This window comes from Pogoniulus pusillus, chromosome 13, assembly GCF_015220805.1.
Source record: "Pogoniulus pusillus isolate bPogPus1 chromosome 13, bPogPus1.pri, whole genome shotgun sequence".
Lineage (NCBI taxonomy): Eukaryota > Metazoa > Chordata > Aves > Piciformes > Lybiidae > Pogoniulus > Pogoniulus pusillus.
In genome coordinates this window covers 4872197-4898130 of record NC_087276.1, presented here as the reverse complement: position 1 = coordinate 4898130, position 25934 = coordinate 4872197, and the positions used below count along the sequence as shown (strand labels likewise).

Here is a 25934-nt window from a genome sequence, read left to right as displayed (position 1 = left end):
GCACAAACCCCAAGTAGAGTGCAGTAGCTGCAACACACACGGGATAGATAGAAGAGAGGCTCGGAGTAGCTAATGGAGACCTTTCCCTTGGAAGAAGGAAAGAGTTCCAGCAGACAAGGTATGGTTATATATGAACTTTGGAACTCAGAAAACCTGCAGGGACAAGGGAAAGAGGGAGGACAGAAGGGAGTGGTCTGTGGGGACCTGTAAACAGGGTCAGGCTGTGTGGGAGAAGAACTGACAGCTCTGGCACTAACCAAGAACTGAGAGAGGAAACAAGAAACAGGAGTGGTTGGCTGCAGAATGGCACCACCACATCCCACCACCTCTCCAAAAGTTAAGACAAAGCTAGATTTATAGGAGACAGATGGACCATAAGGGCTGACTGAACAGGAACAAGTCAGATCCTTCCCACTTAAGCACAAAGGTAGAGGTCTCCTTGTCAGGGGTTTGTGGTTATGAATGTAGAGGGTGCAGTTAGACCAGCAGCTGGGGGTGCAGCAGCAAAGGGCTGGGGTGCCAGGCTCACTTCTCTCTCTCCAAAGGGCATTGTCAAAAAACATCCTCAACCTACTGCCTTCCCCTATAGGTTTTTCCTGCACAGCTTCTGAAATCAGGAGGGAAACTTCTCACCTGACTGATCTGTCAGCCCAAAGAAGGTGCCTCAAAGAGTAAATCCACAGAGCAGGGGCACCTTGTCTGGCAGAAACCACCAGACACGGCATGTGCTGGGAGTGGAGGGATGTGGTGACTGATGACACCTGACCTCTTACTGTGCACAGCTCAAAACAGAAGTTGCTGCACACAGATGTTCTTCATTACACTGCTAGAGACGCTCTTCATCCCCACTTCTCCTGATGCTTTTCTCTGAGCACCACAGCAAGCATTCACATGGCATAAGTGGTGCTCCCCAGGGATCAGTGCTGGGCACAGTCCTATTCAATATCTTTACCGATGATCTGGACGAGGGGATTGAGTCCAGCATCAGTAAGTTTGCAGATGACACCAAGCTAGGAGCAGCTGTGGAGCTGTTGGAAGGTAGGAGAGCCCTGCAGAGGGACCTGGACAGGCTGGATGGGTGGGCAGAGGCCAATGGGATGAGACTGAACAAGGCCAAGTGCAGGGTTCTACACTTTGACCACAACAACCCCAAGCAGCACTGTTACAGGCTGGGGACAGAGTGGTTGAGAGCAGGCAGGCAGAGAGGGACCTGGGGGTGCTGGTAGAGAGTAGCTGAAGATGAGGCAGCAGTGTGCCCAGGTGGACAGCAGAGCCAATGGCATCCTGGCCTGGCTCAGGAGCAGTGTGGGCAGCAAGACAAAGGAGATTATTCTTTCCCTGTACTCAGCACTGCTCAGGCCACACCTTGAGTGCTGTGTCCAGTTCTGGCCTCTTCAATCCAAGAGAGATGTTGAGGTGCTGGAAGGTGTCCAGAGAAGGGCAACAAAGCTGGTGAGGGGCCTGGAGCACAGCCCTGTGAGGAGAGGCTGAGGGAGCTGGGGGTGTGCAGCCTGCAGAAGAGAAGGGTCAGGGGTGGCCTCATTGCTGTCTACAACTCCCTGAAAGGAGGCTGTAGCCAGGTGGGGTTGGTCTCTTCTGCCAGGCAAGCAGCAACAAAAGAAGGGGACACAGTCTCAAGTTGTGCCAGGGGAACTCTGGGCTGGATATTAGGATGAAGTTGGCAGAGAGAGAGTGATTGGCATTGGAATGGGCTGCCCAGGGAGGTGGTGGAGTCACTGTCCCTGGAGATGTTCAAGAGAAGCCTGGATGAGGCACTTAGTGCCATGGTCTGGTTGACTGGCTAGGGCTGAGTGCTAGGTTGGACTTGATGATCATCTTGGAGGTCTCTTCCAACCTGAGAGAATCACAGAATCAATGATTCTAGTATGCTGTGAAGCTTTACTGATTATTGTCTGTAAGGAGAGGAAGGCAGCATTATGTAGACTAAACAAGCATGATGCCGGCAGGGGCAGAACTGATCCTGTCACAGCCACAGCTGCAGCAGGAGCTTGTACAGCAAACACCTGAGGAAGAGGAAAGAGGGGCAGAAAGGCTGCTTCCCTCAAGTGCTTTGAGTAGGTCTCCAGTTCCTCCCGCACACGTTTACTCTTGCTGGGGCCACCTTGCCCTCTAGTGGCCCCCACCAGAGACCGGCTCAGGTCGTGTTTGCTGTGTAACCTGTGTCAGTCGGGCACACAGATCAGCAGCTCCCTGGGATCTATCTGCACTCTTTCCTCAGCACACCAGACCAGTATCAAAGGTGCTAGCCCCGTGTGAAGGTAGCAGATACCTAACACCTGCTAGCTTTTATATCCTATATCACTCCCTGTAAGGGCAGCCTCTGCCCATCTCATCTGGAGTGATGCAGTCAGGAGGGATGTGCACATTTCTGGCTTGTTTCAAATAAGTTCTTCCCAGAGAGAGTGATTGGCATTGGAATGGGCTGCCCAGGGAGGTGGTGGAGTCACCATCCCTGAAGGTATTCAAGAAAAACTTGAATGAGGCTTAGTGCCATGGTCTGGTTGACTGGATGGGGCTGGGTGCTAGGTTGGACTGGATGAGCTTGGAGGTCTCTTCCAACCTGGCTGATTCTGTGATTCTAGTGTCACCCTTGCTGCAGCCACCGTTGCCGCCGTGCTGGGACAGCTGCTGGTTTCCCTGGCACATGTTTCCTACTTCCACCTTAATGCCATTACTTTGGCTTCCGTGTCCTTGGCCTTTGTGTGCTCCTTCTTCCTCCCAGGGCCCCACAAGAGCATGTTCTTCCACAGGAAAGACCTCCCAGAAACTCTTCCAGGGCCACATAAAGCTAGCACCACGCTCGGCTCCCACAGGCCATCGAGCTGCCAGGAGGACAACAGCTCCACAGCATCTGCTGAGAGGAGATCAGCATCCAGGCAGGCAGCTGAAAATGCCAAGGCCCAGAAGCACATGCTGGGGGTACTGGTGCAGCTGGGCCACGACCTGAAGGACTGCTACAGCTCCACAAAGCTTCTGTGCTGCTCCTTGAGCATCAACACTTCATTCTCTGCTATACCAAACTGCTGAAGCTGTGCTGTTTTTCTGTAGGACTGGGACACCCAGAGCCACCCTACCAGTGCACAAGTCGTGCAGACTACCTGCAGCTTCTCCATCCCTCCAGAGGCATCAGCTTGCAGAGACAGCATTTCCCATAAAGGCTGCACACTAAAAGAAGGTAATTTTCTCCAACATCTTTCTCTAGGGAAATGTTTGTGCAAGATGGGGGAAAAAAAATCATTTTAGTCACTCCAAGATACAGAGATTTGCATAAACCAATGCTTCCTGAGCTCAGGGCGATGCTACTTCTCTTGCCTCAGATGCCCACACCACACAAGTGATACTAGCAAAAAGTATCACTGTGATTTGGCAGCACCGCAAGGTTTTCAGTGTGCTGCTGAGAACTTGCCCAAGACGTTGGGGTGTGATCTAGCAGGGAAAGTAAACCTGCCTATGTCATTACTGCTCCTTCAAGTTCACCTCAATGGGGCAGGAGATACTTTATAAGGTTCTGTGAAGGGTTCAACCTCCTACAGTCAGGCATCTCTCTGCTGACTCAGAGATCACTGATGACTAGACATAGGACATAAAGACAAGGACACTTCAATGTCTAATAAGGGCAGTTTTGTTCTTCTAAATAACCATAAGAGAAAAATTACCAGAAGGCCTTTGAATGCTTACCTAGGCTGGAATTAAATGAAGCACAGGGCATCTTTATTACTGAAGGCAATGGAAACAGCACAACACAGAAGCAGTTCTCCTTTCTCCTGGAACAGAGGACACAAAGTGAGCAGTGGATCATAGAATCAGCCAGGTTGGAAGAGACCTCCGAGATCATCTAGTCCAACCTAGCACCCAGCCCTAGACAATCAAACAAACCATGGCACTAAGTGCCCCAGCCAGGCTTCTCTTGAACACCTCCAGCAACAGTGACTCCACCACCTCCCTGGGCAGCCCATTCCAATGCCAATCACTCTCTCTAGGAAGAACTTCCTCCTATCATCCAGCCTAGACCTTCCCTGGCACAACTTGAGACTGTGTCCCCTTGTTCTGGTGCTACTTGTCTGGCAGAAGACACCAACCCCACCTGTCTACAGCCTCCCTTCAGGGAGTTGTAGGCAGCAATGAGCTCTGCCCTGAGCCTCCTCTTCTGCAGGCTGCACACCCCCAGCTCCCTCAGCCTCTCCTCACAGGGCTGTGCTCCAGGCCCCTCACCAGCTTCTTTGCCCTTCTCTGGACATGTTCCACTATCTCAACATCTCTCTTGAATTGAGGAGCCCAGAACTGGACACAGCACTCAAGGTGTGGCCTGAGCAGTGCTGAGTACAGGGGCAGAATAATCTTCCTTGTCCTGCTGGCCACACTGTTCCTGATCCAGCCCAGGATGCCATTGAGCACACACATGCAGTGGCCACCTGGGCACACTGCTGGCTTTCACAGCCAATTATCTACTCTCTCTCACCAAAACATTCTAGCCTGCTTCAAACTAGCACAGAGAAGAGCCTCCCTTCAGGTAGTTGTAGACAGCAATGAGCTCTGCCCTGAGCCTCCTCTTCTGCAGGCTGCACACCCCCAGCTCCCTCAGCCTCTCCTCATAGGGTTTGTGCTCCAGGCCCTTCACCAGCTTTGTTACCCTTCTCTGGACACCTTCCAGCACCTCAACATCTCTCTTGAATTGAGGAGCCCAGAACTGGACACAGCACTCAAGGTGTGGCCTGAGCAGTGCTGAGCACAGGGGCAGAATAACCTCCCTTGTCCTGCTGGCCACACTGCTCCTGAGCCAGCCCAGGATGCCATTGGCTCTCCTGGCCACACTTCTGCCTCATCTTCAGCTACTCTCTATCAGTACCTCCAGGTCTCTTTCTTCCTGCCTCCTCTCAGCCACTCTGTCCCCAGCCTGTAGTGCTGCTTGGGGTTGTTGTGGCCAAAGTGTAGAACCCTGCACTTGGCCCTGTTCAATCTCATCCCATTGGCCTCTGCCCACCCATCCAGCCTGGCCAGGTCCCTCTGCAGGGCTCTCCTACCTTCCAACAGATCCACAGCTGCTCCTAGCTTGGCATCATCTGCAAACTTACTGATGCTGGACTCAATCTCTTGGTCCAGATCATGAATAAAGATACTGAACAGGACTGGGCCCAGTAGTGATCCCTGGGGCACACCACTACTGCCAGCTGCCAGCTGGATGTGGCACCATTCACCACCACTCTCTGGGCTTGGCCCTCCAGCCAGTTCCTGACCCATACCAGAGTGAGTCTGTCCAAGCCACGAGCTGCCAGCTGTGCCAGGAGCTTGCTGTGGCAGACAGTGTCAAAGGCTTTGCTGCAGTCGAGGTAGACTCCATCCACAGCCAGCCCCACATTCACCAGGCAGGAACCTGATCATAAAATGAGATCAGGTTGGTTAGGCAGGACCTGCCCTGACAGCCAGCCTTCAAGACCACATTCTGGCTAGATCAGCCTGACGGTGCACATGCCACGAACTGCAGGAAGAATTTGGCACAGCACACTGGCATGGGTTGAGTTGAGTCTGCTGCTGTCATTCATACCATGCTGCAGGCATGCCAGCTTCAAAAACCAACGTGCTGGCTGGAGCAAAGGGCTTGAAGTTAAGATTTCAACATGAGAACCTTCTTGTTCTGGTTACTGGTTTTGGGCTCTGCCTTTTTGCATCTGGGCTCTTCCACCAGGATGGCAGCAGGGCAAAGAGGGATGGGGGAATGGGTTTGTTGCTTGGGCTTTTGGCCTGCTTGCTGCTGCTTTGCACTGTACTTTTTCTGCAAATAGGCTAAGGTAATTATGTATTTTGTACTCAGATGACCTGACTTTGATCACTAAACTCTATTCTTATCTCACTTTTTCGGTCTCAACCCTGGATGTGTTACTTCTCCCTCACTTCTGTGCTGGGAAAATAGACAGGCTAACCTACTGGTTCAGTTTAACCTCTTGATTAGATTTTTTTTGCCCTAAACCATTACAAGCATTCCCCAACCTAACTATATATATATAAATATATCCCTTCATATATATATATATATAAATAAAAATATATCCCTTATTATCATGGTGTAAAGAAGGAATGCAAAAGAACATTGGACACAGAAATTCAGATCCCTCAGGAGACCAAGCTACTGTATTGTCAAAAGCAAAATAATGAAGAGGAAAGCAAAGAAATGAAGCACCATTTACTCTCTTCTTGATATCTTGTCTGCAGGAATCATTTCTCTTCATCAACCAAGCAGAGCAACAGCTTTCTATGTGTGAACTAACTGTTGGCCACCCAGCAGGTTCTAGATTGCTGTGGAGCATTATGTCCTGCTGTCTGACTTCAACAGCTTCATTGCCATGGTGACCCAGACCATTCTTACAGCAGTTGTGGATTCCAAAGGCCTGGGACTGCACATAGAAAGTCAGGTAAGGACCATCAACTAACTTACTATTTAGCAGTACTACCCAATGCCAAGTGTGCTAGTTTGAAGCAGGGTAGAATGTTTTGGTGTGAAGAACTAGATCATAGGCTGTGAAAGGAAAACAATGGTGAGGTCTACTCCCCTCAGAGTCTTGCTGAAGAAGAAAGGAACACATTAGATAACACTCTGGCCATTTTGTCACACTCTGCCTTGGGCTTCTGACTGAGCTGCATCTCCCTAACCTCACCTTCCATTTGGCCTAACCCACCTTTGTTTCATAACCTCTTGGCTGAACCTCTATTCTTCTTTAGGACTGGGGTAAGGTTGAAAGGGGCAGGGGGAAGGTGCAGGGGTGGTTGAAAGCCCCTCCTGAGGACTCAGGTTTCTGGGAGGGGAGTTGTGTTTTCTGTATTACCTTTTACCTTGTCTATTTCTGTATAGGACTGTATATACTGTAAATATCTGCTTGTATATAAATAGCTTCATTTATATTCCCAGAGCAGGCTGAGACTAGTCTGGGTAAATTCAAAAGTGGGGGGGCAGGGAACACCCAAACTATCACACCAAGAAAAAGAATTCTTTGCCAGAGAGCAATTAAAGTCCCTTTTTGCTCTAGCAATCAGGAAACATTCCTCTTTCCTCATGTCATTCCTTGCAACACAGCAGCTGGGATTACAGATGTTGAGCTTTGCCCCTTTGAAGGCACCAGAACATAATCAGGCCCTGTTATATGACCAGCTCTTGTTGCCTAACCACGAGTGCCACCCATTCTGCCCAAAAATTCAGGCTGTTTTTTTCAGATGCCACATCAACATAATCATGGGCTGTTAGGGGAGGTCAAGGCCAGCAGACACAACTGAGATGATTGCAATTATTTTAGCTCAAGTGCTTCTTTAGCTTTCTAATTTCAGCTCAGGACCAAACCAAATCTGCACTTCCATGTCACAAGAGAGTTTTCTGCTGGTAGTTTGGGCACTTAACTGGAGTGAGATGTCTCTCAAAACAGCCCTGAGCTCAATCATCCCAATTCCATTCATGTTGGAGTCAGCTGAAATGTCCTGACTGTTATTTCCCCAGATAAAGTCTCAGCTGGGGCAGCTTTCTACTCCCAGAGATCTGGAGAAGGCTAAAGCTATGTAGATATTCTACACGGAGAATGTGAAAGTTACTTTAAAAGGTTAAAGACTGAATTAAATGCTACAAATTTCAACTTTAAAATGAAGAACAGTAGCATGAACATGAGCCACCAGCATGCCCAGGTGGGCAAGAGAACCAGTGGCATCCTGGGCTGGCACAGGAACAGTGTGGCCAGCAGGACAAGGGAGGTTCTTCTGCCCCTGTGCTCAGGAGGCACTGCTCAGGCCACACCTTGAGTCCTGTGTCCAGTTCTGGGCTCCTCAGTTCAAGAGAGATGTTGAGGTGCTGGAAGGTGTCCAGAGAAGGGCAACAAAGCTGGTGAGGGGCCTGGAGCACAGCCCTGTGAGGAGAGGCTGAGGGAGCTGGGGGTGTGCAGCCTGCAGAAGAGGAGGCTCAGGGCAGACTTCATTGCTGCCTACAACTACCTGAAGGGAGGCTGTAGCCAGGTGGGTTTGGTCTCTTCTGCCAGACAAGTAGCACCAGAACAAGGGGACACAGTCTCAAGTTGTGCCAGGGGAGGTCTAGGCTGGATGTTAGGAGGAAGTTCTTCCTAGAGAGAGTGATTGGCATTGGAATGGGCTGCCCAGGGAGGTGGTGGAGTCACTGTCGCTGGAGGTGTTCAAGAGAAGCCTGGCTGGGGCACTTAGTGCCATGGTTTGTTTGATTGTCTAGGGCTGGGTGCTAGGTTGGACTGGATGATCTTGGAGGTCTCTTCCAACCTGCTTAATACTATGATTCTAGGTAGCATGCACAACTTCACAGTAGCCTCAATGCTGTTGTTGGAAACACTAACACAAAGCCAGTGTGCATTTACTGAAGCCAGTGAGGTAACAGCACTGAAGCATACACAGAACAGCTGGAAATGACCAACTGAGACTCATTCACACAACTCATGAGAATGTGGGTAATGAAGCTACTTCTACATTTTGGGCTAATAGGAAAAAATCCTCTTCCTACTCCTTCCACCCCTCCAATGTTCATTAAAATGCAGCAGGATTGGAAGCAAGGGGCAGCCCTTCCTTCCTCAAAGGCCTGCTATCTGTTGGAAAAGCTGAAGGGATTGCTTAATTTCCAAGTAAATCTTGAACACAAACTGTGCCAGAGGACAGGTAAACAAAACAAGAGCCTCTGACACCTCCAGAAGCATCAGTGCTTTCCTAACATGCTTCTGTTTAGATGTTCTACCTTTTTCTCTCCCTCTCCCAGTTTTTCATTTAAGGCAGCTACTTTACAGTCCTAGCTGGGATTTTCTTGGTTGGATGCACTGGCACACTCATCACAAGCAGATGCAAAGAGACAAAGCAGGCCCTTGCAGAGAGCACCTGAGCACACATCAAAAGAGCAGGCTGTAGCCTGCTGTATGACAGGGCTGTAGGCATCAGGCAGATGGACTAACCTGGCAAGGCTCTCCTGGGGAAGTGGAACAACAGTGCAAAATGCTTGCACATCACAGCCTGAACAACAATGCTCTGTGACTACAGCACTTCCCCACCTCTGCCAGTCAGGAGATGACTGAAATGCTGCTGGGTCAAGAGGGAAAGATTAGTTGCCTTAGCTTAAATGCCTATAAATAGCTTCATAGCAGTTATTGATAGACAAGAACAGAGCAAGCACCCTGGCGTCCTCAGCAGCAAGGACCAGAGTTCATCCAGCTCTTGTCCACGATGCAGGCAAGTGGTTACCAAGGACATGGGTGAAAGGTCCACCTACATAGCACACACCTTGCCCTGAGCCAGGGAAGAAGGAACTGTGTTTGCAGCAGTATACACATTCCTATCTAAAGAGATGGGCTCCTCCCCTCTGAAGTAAAAGCCCATGTCAGAAGCAGTGGTGCAGAGAAGCAAGACTTGCACACCCTTCTTGAGCAGGTTGACTGAAGTGTTGCTAACCCACAGCAGTAGTTTGGCCCATATTTGAAAACTGCCACAGAAACACTGTACCAACTGCATGGCAGCCTCAGCCCCAAAGGCAAGAACTCAAGAGTCAAAACTAAATGGCAGAGCTCTGCTTCTTCACTGCTCTGTGTGCAACTAAATTCAGGACTGAGCATCTTCCTGTTTCAATGAGAGAGAAAAAAAGGGATTGAGTAATATGGGCTAACCCCAGGGAACTGCAATGTGCAGGAATTTGGCAGATACCACACAGGAAAATTCCAGATTAAGAGGAATATCCAGAAAGAGATGTAACTGAAACAAAAAGCAAGTACTGCATGCTTTTGAGTGCCAAATAAGGGAGGTGCACTAATCTTGGTCAATTCAAGAGAGATGTTGAGGTGCTGGAACGTGTCCAGAGAAGGGCAACAAGGCTGGTGAGGGGCCTGGAACACAAACCCTATGAGGAGAGGCTGAGGGATCTGGGAGTGTGCAGCCTGCAGAAGAGGAGGCTCAGGGCAGACCTCATTGCTGTCTACAACTCCCTGAAGGGAGGCTGTAGCCAGGTGGGGTTGGTCTCTTCTGCCAAGCAAGCAGCAACAAAAGAAGGGGACACAGTCTCAAGTTGTGCCAGGGGAAGTATAGGCTGGATGTTAGGAGGAAGTTCTTGCCATAGAGAGTGATTGGCATTGGAATGGGCTGCCCAGGGAGGTGGAGGAGGCACTGTCCCTGGAGGTGTTGAAGAAAAGCCTGGCTGAGGCATTTAGTGCTATGGTCTGGTTGACTGGCTAGGGCTGGGTGCTAGGTTGGACTGGATGAGCTTGGAGGTCTCTTCCAACCTGGCTGATCCTATAATTCTATGATTTGGCAGGGTCAGCATCTTGGAACTTATCAAGAGACATCAAGTCCTATAGCAAATTCAGTGCAGCACAAAGAACTCTCAGTCCAGGACATTAAAGAAAAAAGAGAAGATGAAAAATTCTTTGGCACAGTGAATGCTTAATGTGATATAAATGATATCCATCCTTTGAGAGTTATTGCCATACTGCTGTTTGCTTCTGGCTTCCAATACCTGTTTTTCATTGGTTAGATGTAGAAAACACTCAGCCTTCACAGGGAATGCACTTGCTGTGGAGACAACAGCTCTGAGTGGTCCAATGTATGCATTCCATACAGTGTCACATATTCTCACTACAAAAACTGCCCAGAGGCAAGAGCAGCCAGAAGGGAAGCAGTTTGGTTCATGTTGCAGGGCAATTGGTAGGATTTGATCAAATAAACCCAGCTTCTAGGCTTTTTTGTTACTCCTGTGCACTTTGGGAGCATTCTCTGTTGTGAACTGGCTCCAAACAGAACAGTGGTAATCTCTGAACAGAGTTAGTTCTGGTTTAACTCAAAACAGGACACCAATGCAGCTGGAAAAGCTGAGGAGAAGACAGGAGGTTGGGCAAGTTACAAGCAAGGCTGGAACCACAGGCTTTGGTTCTGCAGGAAAAGGAAACTGAACCAATCCTTACAGCTTTTAGCATTAAGTGCTTATCTTTCTCCCAGCACACTAAAGCATCCCATGGTAATATCAAACTCCAGATATCAGCACATTGCTCCAAAAAGCTACAACCCCCACTAAATACAACTCCATCTGAAGCACACCTGGGTTAGCTGAAGCACATCTGGGGACACAAGTCCTCCATGAGGGTGCAACCTAGCAAGCTGGTAAGGCTGGTCCTGGCCAACAAGGCAACACACATATTACATCTTTGAATTCAAACCAAGCAGAAATTAACCATGTACCAGGCAGGTTCCACAAGAAGCATTCCTCAGCTGCCACCTCTCAGGAGACCTATGGACCTACCCAGCAGCATCCTCCCATGGCCCTTCTCAGAAGCCACTGGCAAACAAAGAGGATGAAATGCAGAGGCAAGCTTCGCTTCCCTGCACACATGAAGGTGTGTGAGACATCTCCATACCTGTAGAACAAGACCATGCTCTGCCCAGGTCAGGAAGCTGATGTAGATAGCACATAGGGCATCTGCTCCTGTGTGACAACACATATCCCACCAACAGGCTTCGAGGTCACCTCCAGCCTCTGATAAAGCTTGGAAAACATGGGGAGTCCAACCTGAAAAGAGAAATGTTCACACACAGGTGTGACAGTTTGGGTGTTACCTACTCTCCCACACTCTTATTAAATCACCCAGACTAGACTCAGTGAGGCTGAGAGTTAAGGAATGAAGCTTTATATTCACAGTTTAGCACAGTATACAAGCAGATAGTTACAATATTTACAGCTATAGACAGAAATAGACAAGTTAGAAGTAATCCAGAAACACAACAGCCCTCCCAGAAACCTGAGTCCCTAGGAAGGGGCTCCCAACCACCCTTCCACCTCCTTTCCAGCCCTCCACTTTACCCCGGAGTTTACCTTATGTGCAAGGTGAGGTTGGAGGATCAGCCAGGGGGGTTAGAAAGCAGAGGGGTCAGTCACCCAGAAGCAGCCCAAGGAGGAAAGTACAGGCACCAGCTGTGACAGAGATCCACTGTCTCATCTGTGCTTATGCTCTTGTTTTTAGACACCCTAGCAAGCCAATGAGTGCAGTAGACCATTACTTCATTTTCACAGCCTATAATCTAATTTCTCTCACTAAAAACATTCCAGCTAGCCTCAAACTAGCACAAAAGGGAAGAATTTAATGCAGCAGCATCTCTACAAATAAGTTTAGGGTTGACTTTCTAGCTTAGAAGCTTATTATCTTTGTTTGCCCTGAAGTAGCAGATTGGTCCTCATATAGGTGCAATTTCTGGCCAGCAATGGGCAGTACCCCATGTCCCAGCTCACTGTTCTGACCTTGCTGAAGAGTGCAGAGGAGCAGCCTCACACTCCTGTGGCCACTATGCTGTATGAAGGAGAGGCATAGCATCAGCCCAGACTGCAAACTGGGGGCTGTGCCTTACTCCTGAGTGGGAGACCAGAGCTTTTAAAGGTGTTTATTACAAGAACACCACAATCAAGTAATTACATCCTTGCCCTGTCAGGTTTTATTAATCATTAGCTACTGTGAGTCTTAAAGCTCCATCTTGGAACTCAGTCGATCGATAAAACCTGCGAAGGAGAAGCTTCCTCTGCGCTCCCTGCACACCCTGTGGGTAAGTTCCACAAGGAAGGGGAGCTGTGATCCATTGTTTATTTGATGTTAACAGACTTTTCTCAAGTTTAGAAAGAAATTCCAGGAAGCAAAGACATGAACATTTCTTAACTACTTCCAGTCCTAACAGATAGATTCTGGCTTCTCTTCCACAAGACAAAGTCAGCCCAGGAAGAAACTGCAGACAAAGCACAGCAGGTGCAGAACAACTTCAAACTTGGGCAGGTAACCCATTGCCTTTAGAGGTACTCAGAAGGGGGCTGGCTTGGTGCATTTAGAAGCAAGACAAGATTGATGCATAGGGTTTGATAGAGTTTTATTTTGAGGCAGGGAGGTGATCTGCTGGAAAGCAGCCCTGTGGAGAAAGACCTGGGAGTGCTGGTGGCTAAGAAGTTACCCATGGCACAGCAAGGTGCCCTTGTGGGCAATGAGGCCAATGGGATCCTGGGGTGTATTAGGAGGAGGTTCTCCTTCCCCTCAGCTCTGCTCTGCTGAGACCTCATCTTGAATAATGTGTTCAGTTTTGGTCTCTCCAGTTGAAGAGGGACAGGGATCTGTTGGAGAGGGTCCAGCAGAGGGCTACGAGGATGGTGAAGGTACTGGAGGACATGGTTTATGAGGAGAGGCTGAAGGACCTGGGGATGCTTAGTCTGGAGAAGACTGAGAGGGGATATAATAAATGTTTATAAACACCTGAGGGCTGGGGGTCAGGAGGGGGGGACAGGCTCTGCTCACTTGCTCCTTAGGACAGGACAAGGAGCAATGGGTGTAAGTTGCAGCACAAGAGGTTCCACCTCAATACAAGGGGGAACTTCTTTCCTGTAGGGGTCCCTGAGCACTGGCACAGGCTGCCCAGGGATGTTGTGGAGTCTCCTTCCGTGGAGCCTTTCAAGGCCTGTCTGGATGTGTTCCTCTGTGATCTGTGCTCGATTGTGTGGTACTGCTCTGGCAGGGGGGTTGGACTTGATGATCTCCTTGGGTCCCTTCCAATCCCTAATATGCTGTGATACACTGGAATATTTTCAAGCAAAATCTAGAGCTGAAGATAATACAGGCTATATGGATATGCAGTGATTTGTAACTGGAAGATGACAACCAGACACAATCATTTAAAATGAAGTTTCAAAGTTTGGGCTCATTTCTCCAAGGTCACAGGAATCCTGCCTCGAAAACCATGTGCACATTACAGCCTAGCATTAAACAGCAACCTCACAACAGAAGCAGAACTACATTTAAAGAGTGCCTGCTGCAAAAGAAAATCCAGCATTCTAAGAGAAACATCTCATGACAGCTGGATTAAGCTTAAATCACAGCTGTGCCTTCCATTTAAGAAGTTGGTTTCACTTGTTTTCCAGGAATGGTGGAACAAAACAAGTAAAATAAGCTTAAAACCCCCAAATCTCTCTAGACCTCTTTTTCTGCCAGCCACAGAGAAGAAACAAGTGTCTCACGCTGTTCCTTTTGATTATCAGTTATGCAAAGCCAAGCCTGAATTCCTCTTTTCTGAGTCAAAGCAATGCCATGAGCAGATAAGCTAGTGGAATGGTGAATAAATGGTCCCACTCATTTCCCACACTGCTAATCAACAGGAGAATGTCTCCTACAGCATGTCAAGAAAGAGCTTTCATCACAGTTTGCCTGCTCATTTGTTCTGAAATGAGACAGGGATGGTATTTCACTCCTGTGCTGCAATAGACTCTTTAAGCATGTCATTAAAAACAACCTTTGACAGATGCCACTGAGGCAGAAATTTGCTGCCACCGGTGCACCTTGATCCAAGCTGTTCATTTACAAGCTGCATCTGCCATAAGCACCTGGTTCCATGAGAGCAGCACTAGCTGAAGAAGGGTTAATGAGTAAACTCACAGATGACTTTCTACCAGCTGTGAAGAGCATCTTTACAGAACTCCTGGTGCACTCATTTCTTCACTACCTTTTCTTTCAGGTGAACTATGGATTGCTGGAAGGGAATCGGAGGCCACAGCTGGGTTTATCCCACACTGATCATCTGTGCCAATGGATTTTTCTCCACCATGAGGCCATCTGAATCTTTTCTCACTCCTTATCTAACAGGGCCAGACAAAAACCTAACAATTGAAGAGGTAGGTAACTGTTCTCTTACGTATCATAGAACCAACCAGGTTGGAAGAGACCTCCAAGATCATCCAGGCCAACCTAGCACCCAGCCCTAGCCAATCAACTAGACCATGGCACTAAGTGCCTTATCCAGGTTTTGTTTGAACACCTCCAGGGACAGTGACTCCACCACCTCTCTGGGCAGCCCATTCCAAAAGCAAATGTGTTACAGCAGCAACTGAATGACTCATGTTTAAGATGCTTCTGCAAAACAATGAGTCTTCTCTTCTGCAGAATGTCAAAACTCAAGTCCCTACATTCTATAGACAAAAACACTTTGATGGTTGTTTTAGTAGATGGCATTTTCAGTTAGTTCCTCTTCACTCAACTCTAGAGGAGAAGCAACACCTAGGTTTATTTAGATTAATAGTGGAATTGGTTAGTGACAGTGATTGCAGACCCTAAAAACACCAAGCAAACCTCCCCTGTTATATTGTTATTGACCTTACAGGGCAGGTTTATGCAGTCATTGCCCTGTGAAGGTCTGCCTCATGTTCAACAGGAAAAAAAAAGGCTTTTTTGGACAAAAGCATGCACTGCCTTTCTTTGCTCTGTAGTCAGGCAAGTCCTGAAGCAGCTGGTGCTAAGGGGACAAAGTTAATAAGTAACTGATTTACAAAACTGAGGGCATAACTGGGAAACACAACCTTGGCACAGCCACAGCCAGCTAACACGAGCTACTGCCACTCCTGATGCACAGCAGCAAACGTTAGTGCAGAGCCTGCTCACACAGCCTGAGCCCAATGCTTCCTACAATGAAATCGTCCACAGTGTGGGGTGTTGGGGGATTCTTCCCCCCCTAGTTTTAGAACACCCCCTATATTTTTTAATGTAAGTGACAAAGAGGAGTTTTCCTCTTTTACATGAAGTGCACAAAGCAAAATTGGCTGCCAGGGTTGTGATTGCAGCAGAAAAGCTTAAGACAAAGGTAAATGCAGGACAGACACTGGCTCCTGTCAGCCAAACTCACCCTTAGCAGAAAGCTTCAAGGCCAGCACTGTAACTGTTTAGGTTGGGAGGTTTTTTTGTTGGGTTCTGGTTGGGTTTTTTTGTTTTCTTTTAGGTGTTTTTTCTTTTTTTTTTACATCTCCTCTTTTATTCTCTCTTAGGTGACCAGCAAGATTCTCCCAGTCTGGACATACTCCTACCTTGCACTCCTGGTGCCAGTCTTCCTGATGACAGACTATGTGCGCTACAAGCCCGTCCTCCTCCTCCAGGGTCTCAGCTTCATTGTCACCTGGCTCCTGCTTCTCTTTGCAGAGGGAGTGCTGGCCATGCAGCTGGTGGAGTTCTTCTATGGCCTGGTGACGGCCACCGAGGTCGCCTACTATGCCTACATCTACAGTGTTGTCAGCACCGACCACTATCAGAGAGTCACCAGCTACTGCAGAAGTGTCACCCTTGCTGCAGCCACCGTTGCTGCCGTGCTGGGACAGCTGCTGGTTTCCCTGGCACACGTTTCCTACTTCCACCTTAATGCCATTACTTTGGCTTCCGTGTCCTTGGCCTTTGTGTGCTCCTTCTTCCTCCCAATGCCCCACAAGAGCATGTTCTTCCACAAGAAAGACCTCCCAGAAACTCTTCCAGAGCCACATAAAGCTGGCACCACACTCGGCTCCCACAGGCCATCGAGCTGCCAGGAGGACAACAGCTCCACAGCATCTGCTGAGAGGAGATCAGCATCCAGGCAGGCAGCTGAAAATGCCAAGGCCCAGAAGCACATGCTGGGGGTACTGGTGCAGCTGGGCCACGACCTGAAGGATTGCTACAGCTCCACAAAGCTTCTGTGCTGGTCCCTGTGGTGGGCCCTGGCTACAGCTGGCTTTAACCAGGTCGTGAATTACATCCAAGTGCTGTGGGACTCCAGAGCACCCTCCCACAGCTCGGCAGTGTACAACGGGGCTGTGGAGGCAATAGCTACATTTTTAGGTGAGTTAAAGACCATTAGTAACTACTTCAACCCATTCTGTGCTGATGGCATTCTCCAACAACGTTTTCAGTGACTGTTTATCCCCTGTAAGGACCAAAGCCAGCATGAAGTCACCAATACAGAACACCAAACAGTCCCTGGGCAAAGTATGTTCCTGCTGTACAACTTCATCGGTGGGGGGTGGTGGAGTTCAAAAACAGTCATAAACACAAAAGCCAAAGTATTTCTGTCTATCAGCACAGGAATGCAATGCCTCTGGAAGGATGATAATGTTTCAGAGGTTGCAATTACTCTTTTTAATTAGGTTCAGCAGCAGCCATGGCAGTTGGATATGTCAGATTGAACTGGGATCTCTCTGGAGAGCTGGCTCTGGGGATTTTCTCAGTAATGGATGCTGGAGCTCTGTTCCTCATGCACTTCACTGACAACATCTGGGCATGTTATGCTGGTTACCTTGTGTTTAAGGCATGCTATATGTTGCTCATAACAATAGCCACGTAAGTATAACACCACTTAAAAGGATTTAAATCAGTGTTAGGTGTTTAAATTTATTACACTTTGAATGGAAGCTCCCCTAGAAAGAAGATTTAAGTAGGTCATGAGAGCAGCACATCTTATTTCTGGTTTACATACAATTATGCTTGAAAGTATGACCTATACAACAGGTAATCAAGTTCAAAACTACCTTGCTCTGTGATCTGCATGTAGAAGTATTCTTTAAAAGACCAAATGTACCGTCTTGATTTTGCAAAAACATCTACTGTTAGTAAGTAGGATGCACAGCAAAGCCAGAGAAAGGATTTCTGTCAAGGTGAAGCTGTTAATAGCCACAACTGCAGAGGGTTAATCCTTTGAAGAATCCATTGTGCACATCTAACTGCTTCCAAACTTCACACACACAAGTGAACTGTGAAGGCCCTTGCACTCCTGCCGAGTTCACCTGCTGGTTCACTCTCAGGTTCCAGATTGCTGTCACCCTGAGCATGGAGCGCTATGCCCTGATGTTTGGTTTCAACAACTTTGTTGCACTGGCAATTCAGACCATTTTAACTGTGGTCGTGGTAGACCCAAAAGGGCTGGAACTGGACATCAACACCCAGGTAAGAATCACTTGTGCTGCTCTCAATCCCCCACTTCTCCCCCAAGACCAGTCTTTGGGAGTACAGCAGGTGATGCTGGATCGGGACAGCAGCTCACTGGAAAACCAGGTGCATTGACAGTGAGCTGGCAGTAGCTACCACAGCCTACTTGTCCTCCTGTACTTCCAATCTGGCATTTTTGCAATGAATACTACTTTCATAGAGCAGAAGATCACCACTTACTGCTTGAGTGGTTTTAATTTAAATGCTTACTGTTCACAAGTTGATTGCCAAAACTGAACCAGGAAACAAGCTCCAAGTCTTCTGTTCAGATGATTCTGAGTTACATTTGTCATTGGGTGCTACTTTATCTCTGAAAAACAACATCTCATAATTCCCCATAACATTTCTAAATTAAAGCAACTTAGGTGCTGAAGGAAGTCCAAGTCATTAGATTCCATCTCTGCAGAGAAGAGCTGGAAAGGGCAGGGCAGTTCTCCCCTCTTATGGAGTGGCAAGGGGAAGCAGAACAGAGCATTCTGTCCCCCTCCTCTTAACAACTGCAACTTCCTAAAAGATGATATCAAGCAACCAGACAACTCCAATCACTCCAAAATGGGACCATTCTGGGGTGTGGGTTACAGCAAAGGCAGCAGTGGAGGGACACTCCTTAGGTTATCAGCTAACAGCAAAAGCAGTTAGACCCCTTCTACTCCTTCTCTTTTCACAGTTTCTCATTTACGGCAGCTACTTCACAGTCATAGCTGGCGTTTTCCTGATCAGAAGTGCATACATCATGATCTCCACCAAATGCATAAACACAGGTGTGGATGGCGAAAGCACCAGCCAGTAACATCAGAGACAAAGCAGCACCACGAAGCCCTGCAGAGGATGCATCACCTGGATGTGGAGGAGCACCGTGCTCATCAAGCAGAACTAGCTGGTGGTGCACCAAGCTGGCACGGGCCTGCTACATGAAGGAGTTTGCCAGCACCACAATGTCATTTCCTCATTTTCTTCCCTTGTACTTTTAACACCAAACAATGCTCAACCAACCTTCTATTTTAGCAAGTCCAGTGATGTGGCACACAAACCTCAATTAATGCTCAGCAAGCACAAGTACATACAGATACCCAAACCGCAGCTTAAACACAGCCTTTGAACTTCCACTCTTTCTATTAAAGACCATTTAGCAACAGACACAACATCCAAACGTTCCCAGGGGACGTGAAGCAGCAGCTGCCCCATAGCAGCAAGATGGTGCACTGGAAAGCTTGCCACAGATGCTTTAGGAAGATTTTTTCCAGATAGAAATTGTTACAGGCATCTTCAAAGCAAGTTAACAAACAGCAGTAAGCTTTTTTCCCCCTCCCAAAAGCACCACTTCTGCACCTTCCAAGGTGGGAAACTACAATGCTGAACAGCACAACTGCAGCTTGAAGAATCACTAACATCAGTTTAGGTGAAGAATCATAGAATCAACCAGTCAACTAGACCATGGCACCGAGTGCCTCATCCAGTCTTTTCTTGAAGACCTCAAGGGATGGTAGGACTGTTCCCGTTCCCATTCCCATCTCACTGAGTAGACATTGGGCTGATTTGGCTCTGTTGCTCACAATAAGCAGGTCTAAGTATTCCACAGGCCCTTTTGAGCCCTTGCAGTTCCCCTCTATTACATTTGTGCTACTATCCTGAACTAGGTAAAGTTGGTCATAGGGAAGTGCTATTCATTTATACTATGCCAAAACACAGTGGTGACAGAAAGGACACCACCAACATGCTGGTTGGGGATTTGTTTAGGGGACTTTCCAGAGAACCCTGAGAATTTCACTGTACATCAGACTCCAGCCAGCAGTCCCTGTAAGGAGGGAAAAAACAGACTTCAATCTGGGTTAAGTACACCAACAGGACACAGAGAGTTAACTGAAGACTCCTGCTGCAAGCAGCTTGTTGTACAAGCCACTTGCCCCCTGCTTTAGGATCTCCAAAGCTTAAAAAACTCCAGAAGGAAGAAGCAGGCACCACGACACTTCCAACCACAGGCAGGCAACAGCAGTCAAATGCACTGGCACACAAAGTGTTTTTACAGGCAGTTACGACTGTTCAGTTCCACGAGGAACAACAGGCTCAAGCACTCCAGCAGGTAAGAGGGAAAGATCTTACCTTCAGGAACTCCCACCTTTGCCTCATGGCCTTCGACATCCTTTTCTCAAAAAAAAACAAAGTGTCAACCTGATCATTTATTCTGTTATCCTGTAAGCTGTTAAAATTCTGTTCTCCAGCTGGTCAGAAACCTTTTATGCATGCACAGTATCTTAACATTATTTGCTTAGTTCCAGTATTACACCTGAACTTCTCTGAACACAGTCACCAATTACTCTGGTGCAGTTAGTTTTCTTAACTTTACTACAGACTAGAGAAGCCAGACCCCTTCCCCACCACACATCTGCAAATTCCCTCCCAGCATAGCAAGAAACATTCCAGTAAATAAAAAACCACTACCCACATTACCCTCCTGCAGCTAGCACTTACTGAGGAGGTAGTTCCTGAGTTTCCAGCATCCTTCATTACCCAGCAGTTGAGTCACAACAACCCAGGGTGACCAAACATCTTCCTGTTCAACGGCTCACTCTACTTGAGCTAGGACAGCCAGCTCCAACTCAAGGACAAAACCATATCCTGGTGAGGCACAGGAACATGTAAAGCTTCACTACTCACCTTACAGCACATCACCTTTGAGGACTCATCTGTGAGCAAGACTCACTGCTACTCCACAGAAACAATGCTACACAATTGCTTTTTCTAATATTTATTTTTTTTTCACCTGCAAACTGTAGCAAAACATGATCAGCTTTATTATGCAGACAGGTATCCCTCTAACATTAGAGATTTAGGCATGTATAAATAGAAGAGCTCTTAGGAAAGGAAAACGTTTTGAGAAATGAACAAACCTTCAGTTGAACTTTGTGACTTCCAACGCCAACAGGTTAGAATTGACGCAGTTCATTCCTTCCAAGAGATCCAACAGCACCTTAAAGTGGCTGATCTATTTCCCAGTAACATTTGTTTTTTCCTCCACATAACAATGTGTTAAAGTTACAAATACTGATATGCACAAATAGCTATTTTCTAAGAAAAATATGTACAGTACTGCAGCATAATGAATGTGGTATCTGCAATAACTTATTAGCCAATTTCAACACACATGATACCGCTACTCTTCACCTGCCAGCTGGCAGGTTCAAGGATGTTACCACAGCCCTCTGGTTTGCACGTTATTACCTGGTGGGGGGGGTTGACTTCCTTGGGGTTTGTGTATTTTATGTGAAGAAGGTTTCATCTTTTTTTTTTTTTTTGTCCTTTTTTATTTTTTAAAGGTACACAATGCAGGCTTTTATTTTTACTTCTTAAAGATTTCTTTTGTGTTTAAAGCTAATATCAGTGAAACGAGACAACAGTGCAAGAGGCGCAGAGATGTTATGTGACCACGTAAGAGTTCTTTTGGGTAAAGTGTCTATAAGGCTATAAGAAAGGATTGGTTGATGAGCTTCCTGTTGGAAATTGTCCCGTTGGTGCACCAGCCTGGGGGAAAAGGAAAGAAGGAAAATAAGTATTCAGGGATGTTTTCCTTCTTGTAAGTCACAAACGCAGGATGGAGAAAGAAGAAAACAACTTAATTAGGAAATGTGTTGCTTATGTTGCAGCTTTTTCCTTGCTGGTCTCTGAAACGGCACTGCTGCCAAAGAATGGAACACAAGTTGATTTGAAAAGCTTACCAATACTGTATCATTGTAGCACTGGCTTATATTTAGGAGGTTATTTCAAGCAAGGAAAAGCCCCAACCCCTTAAGATTTGTGTCTCCAAGTGGTAGAGATTACACTTTTTCAGACAGAAGTTAACATCGTGCAACAACTCACCATAAAAGGGTTACTAGGTACTCCAACAGCTGCAACTTGTCCAAAAGGAGTTACTACAGGCTTTGCCTGGCCAAATGCAGCAAAACCTGCTCCTGGCAAAGAGAAATGAAAAAATGTTAATACTAGTAACAGGTCTTCCAAGTTTTCTGCTGCAGCTCCCACTAGTGGAAGCGTGGCCTCCACCATCAGAAGGATTTGCCCCACTTCAGCACTGTCGAGAATCTAAGTGTGGAAACCATACAGCTGGGCTTTGTGTTTGGTTTCAATTGTTGGGAGCTAATCTACTCCCAACTGCTACATTCACGTTTCAGTCAATGCTTGTTTGTCATTTAAATTTAGGGGGAAGCACTTTCCAATTTCCTCTTGCCTGCACTCTCTAAGGTAAGAGAATGTGTTACAATCAGCTGCAGACACTGAAAAAGACAAGCAACCAACCTTTCTGGCATTTAATTCCAAGTCTAGGAATACTTGCAACTTCAGGATCACATTATGGTAAAAACTTGGTTATGTCATTGCACACAGCCAAGTCAGCAAGAACAGAGCTGGGAACCCCTCATCAACAGTGTTATTAGGTTAGAATCATAGAATCAACCAGGTTGGAAGAGACCTCCAAGATCATCCAGTCCAACCTAGCACCCAGACCTAACCAATCAACTAGACCATGGCACTCAGTGCCTCAGCCAGGCTTTGCTTCAACACCTCCAGGGACGGTGACTCCACCACCTCCCTGGGCAGCCCATTCCAATGGGAAATCACTCTCTCTGTGAAGAACTTCTTCCTAATATCCAGCCTATACCTCCCCTGGCACAACTTGAGACTGTGTCCCCTTGTTCTATTGCTGCTTGCCTGGGAGAAGAGGCCACCCCCCACCTGGCTACAGCCTCCCTTCAGGTAGTTGTAGACAGTAATAAGATCACCCCTGAGCCTCCTCTTCTCCAGGCTAAACAGGCCCAGCTCCCTCAACCTCTCCTCATAGGATTTGTGCTCCAGGCCCCTCACCAGCTTTGTTGCCCTTCTCTGGACACCTTCCAGCAACTCAACATCTTTCTTGAATTGAGGGGCTCAGAACTGGACACAGCACTCAAGGTGTGGCCTGACCAGTGCTGAGTACAGGGGCAGAATAACCTCCCTCGTCCTACTGGCCACACTGTTCCTGATGCAGGCCAGGATGCCATTGGCTCTCTTGGCCACCTGGGCACACTGCTGGCTCATCTTCAGCTTACTATCTATCAGTACCCCCATATATATGCCAACCATGAATAAATATATGCCCATTATTGCTAACCCATGGAGAGATCATTCTCTCCACATTTCCATTTATTAACAGGATTATGTGCAGCACACAAACTTACCGTTTGGCTGCTGAGCAAAAGCAGTCTGTTGAGGGAAAGCTGCCTGGGCTGGAAACGTGGGCTGCTGGAAGTTGCCACTATAACTAGTAGGAAGACTGTAGGGGGCAGGAGTCCCAAATCCTGCAGGCATGCTCATGGAAGCAGTACCAAATGTTGCTGCTGGCAGGCAAAGAAAAGTTAGGACTGTTACTTGCAAGAAGTCACTTGTTTTCACGAGACTAATTACTATAAAGCCACTTCAAGTTTCTTAAAGTCTCCTAATGCTTCAGTGACTGCAGAGAAGTTAGATTCAACTCCCACAGCCACTGAGCTGGTTTGACAGCTTGGTTGACCACCAGATAAGTACATAATTTACTTGGGCACTTTAGAAATGGAGTAATTTAAAATGTCCTAGATCCAGCATATTCAGGTACTTGGAGAAGGAAATGTTTTATGGTATGATCACATGCTTCCTCCAGGGTTTTCCTGGTAGAAGTTTGTCCACATCAGAAGCAAGCGTTTTCAGGCAGCACAAACCCCTCTTGTTTTCTCCTTCTGAGAAAAGCATTGAAAGATCTTCCTGCTTCAGGCCTCATTAAAAGTCAACAACCAAATCACATGGGATACATGCATCCCCTTACTCCATCCCATCCTCAGCATCACTTCAAAGGAAATTCTCACCATGCAAAGTATTTGCACACAAAGTTCCTACTGCAAGTGCTCTTACTCTTGAGGGACAACTCAGAACAATAAATAACACCACCCAGAACTTCTCATCTGATTCTCTGCTGAACATTTCTGGTAATGATCACACAGCTCATACGCAATTCCACATGCCTTCAGCAAATAAATAGCAGTACATCAAGTGTAAAAATGTAGCAACAAAACCATTATTCAGTCTTTTGAGAGGAATTCTTGGAAGGAGCAGCAGCACATAGAGGGGGTATGGTACACACACCAGGCATTTTGTTCTAGTTCAGTGACAGACAGCGTTTCTGTTGAAACATCAGAAGATCTTTATGCAAGCTCAACTGTTTAAAAAATATGCATTTAATAAATGGATCTTCTTAATAATTTGGAAAAAAATTACCCCAGAAGTACTCAAGGGAAAGACTTTATACACAAGTGAACTGTTGACAAAGCACACACAAATCTCAGGTACCAACACTGCTCTCAGGCAGCAAAGAAGCTATTCAACAAGAAATCTTGCTAAAAGAGCAAACAGCACAGTGAAGCGTGCAGAGACTATGGATATCACAAAAGGCATCAAGCTACCATTGGTAGAACAGACTTGGGATATCCCAAATGGCATCAAGCTACCGTTGGTAGAACACACTTGGGATATCCCAAAAGGTATCAAGCTATCATTGGTAGAACACACTTGGGATATCCCAAAAGGCATCAAGCTACCGTTGGTAGAACACACTTGGGATATCCCAAAAGGCATCAAGCTATCATTGGTAGAACACACTTGGGATATCCCAAAAGGCATCAAGCTATCGTTGGTAGAACACACTTGGGATATCCTAAAAGGTATCAAGCTACCATTGGTAGAACACACTTGGGGTATCCCAAAAGGCATCAAGCTACCACTGGTAGAACACACATGGGGTATCCCAAAAGGCATCAAGCTACCACTGGTAGAACACACATGGGGTATCCCAAAAGGCATCAAGCTATCATTGGTAGAACACACTTGGGATATCCCAAAAGGCATCAAGCTACCACTGGTAGAACACACATGGGGTATCCCAAAAGGCATCAAGCTACCACTGGTAGAACACACTTGGGATATCCCAAAAGGCATCAAGCTACCATTGGTAGAACACACGTGGGGTATCCCAAAAGGCATCAAGCTACCATTGGTAGAACACACTTGGGATATCCCAAAAGGCATCAAGCTACCACTGGTAGAACCTTTAAGAGTCACTCAACTTGTCAGTGTTTTATTGTGAGCATGGAGGACATTGATAATGGTTTTGTTTTGTTGCTGCAGGTTGCGTGTGCTCTTCTCTCCCCTGTCCCAGCTGCCAAATGCCCACATCCCCTCCAGTTTAAAAGCTGGAAAGCCTGCTGAAATTCTGCGTGCAGAGAACCAGATAGCTATCAATGAGCTCGGACAAGCAAGAACAACTAGCCACAAGAAACTTGAGACCAAATGTGGCGACCTACCAAAGTGAGCCTGAGGAAATATGTGAGAGTGCATTGCTCCTGAGAGGCCTTATGGAAGCCACAAAGAGACCAGACAACGTCAAATCATTTACACACTCTTCAACAGTAATGTCTTAGTTATACAGAGCAATATACACATATACATGTACTAGTTTGTTCATAGCTTAATCTACTGCTTGTCATGCTGAGAAAACCAGTAGAAGTAAACACTGCAAAACAGATCTCTTAGGTAAGAAACCAGCAAAGTTCATGCAGAAAGAAAGCTTAGCATTAAAAGACAAGCTACAGTCTTATACAGTATTATTTTTACTCATTCACCTTCTTTGAGCTAGAACATAACATCAGCCTAGCTGCCACAAGGTTGGTAGCTGTGCAAGCCAAGGGCAGCAGCTGAAGGTAAAGCTGCCATCAATTTATCTAAAGATATTAATGATGATCCAAAACAGCACAGTTAGGAATAGGATTAAAATGAGAAAAACAAACATTTGAGACACTAAATACTGTGCATTTAAAAACTTGGTCAGGTATCTCAAAAGGGACTGAAAACACAATTCATTTTAGTGAATAACATGAGTGAGCTCAGTTTTACCTCTGCCAGGTTTAACTCAGTCTGCCTAAGAAAGACTGAGCAAAGCACAACTCTCAAAATGCAGACATCAGCTGATTTAAATCTGTGGAATCCCAATTAATTGCTAAAAAGTGCCAAAATCTAGCAGTGCTTTTGGAGAGGAAAATGAGCATCATCTAGAAATCTAAATGCATGTGTCAGGGGTTCCAAAGCAAAGCACAAGTT

The 25934-nt window shown here is 46.9% G+C and overlaps 2 protein-coding genes across 13 annotated transcripts in view; one reads left to right on the top strand and one right to left on the bottom strand.

The window, feature by feature from the left end:
* On the top strand, positions 1-25362 carry SLC19A3 (solute carrier family 19 member 3). Of its 6 annotated transcripts, XR_010304426.1 has the most exons (10): positions 1-118; positions 3070-3196; positions 6229-6428; positions 12697-12800; positions 14521-14677; positions 15821-16640; positions 16946-17138; positions 17600-17741; positions 18451-19863; positions 24966-25362. XR_010304426.1 is itself a non-coding variant. In XM_064152822.1 (9 exons), the coding sequence occupies exons 5-9, from the start codon at positions 14528-14530 to the stop codon at positions 18571-18573; spliced, it is 1428 nt and encodes a 475-aa protein (XP_064008892.1). In that variant the 5' UTR covers positions 1-118; positions 3070-3196; positions 6229-6428; positions 12697-12800; positions 14521-14527; the 3' UTR covers positions 18574-21303. The 6 variants fall into 6 exon arrangements, 5 of the variants coding, with proteins under 5 accessions (XP_064008892.1, XP_064008895.1, XP_064008893.1 ...); XM_064152822.1 differs by lacking the exon at positions 24966-25362 and having other exon boundaries at positions 18451-21303; XM_064152825.1 differs by lacking the exons at positions 3070-3196; positions 24966-25362 and having other exon boundaries at positions 18451-21303.
* The window catches only part of AGFG1 (ArfGAP with FG repeats 1), a 40709-nt gene continuing 35288 nt past the window's right edge, over positions 20514-25934 (bottom strand). For 3 of the 7 annotated variants that reach the window (XM_064152817.1, XM_064152815.1, XM_064152820.1), the window contains 4 exons: positions 25142-25189; positions 22991-23149; positions 21639-21730; positions 20514-21302 (listed from right to left, as the gene is read on the bottom strand). In XM_064152817.1, coding sequence (XP_064008887.1) covers positions 21243-21302; positions 21639-21730; positions 22991-23149; positions 25142-25189 — 359 coding nt within the window. In that variant the 3' untranslated portion in view covers positions 20514-21242. The remainder of the gene's footprint in view (positions 21303-21638; positions 21731-22990; positions 23150-25141; positions 25190-25934) is intronic. The other 4 variants (XM_064152818.1, XM_064152821.1, XM_064152816.1 and 1 more) reach the window with 3 other exon arrangements.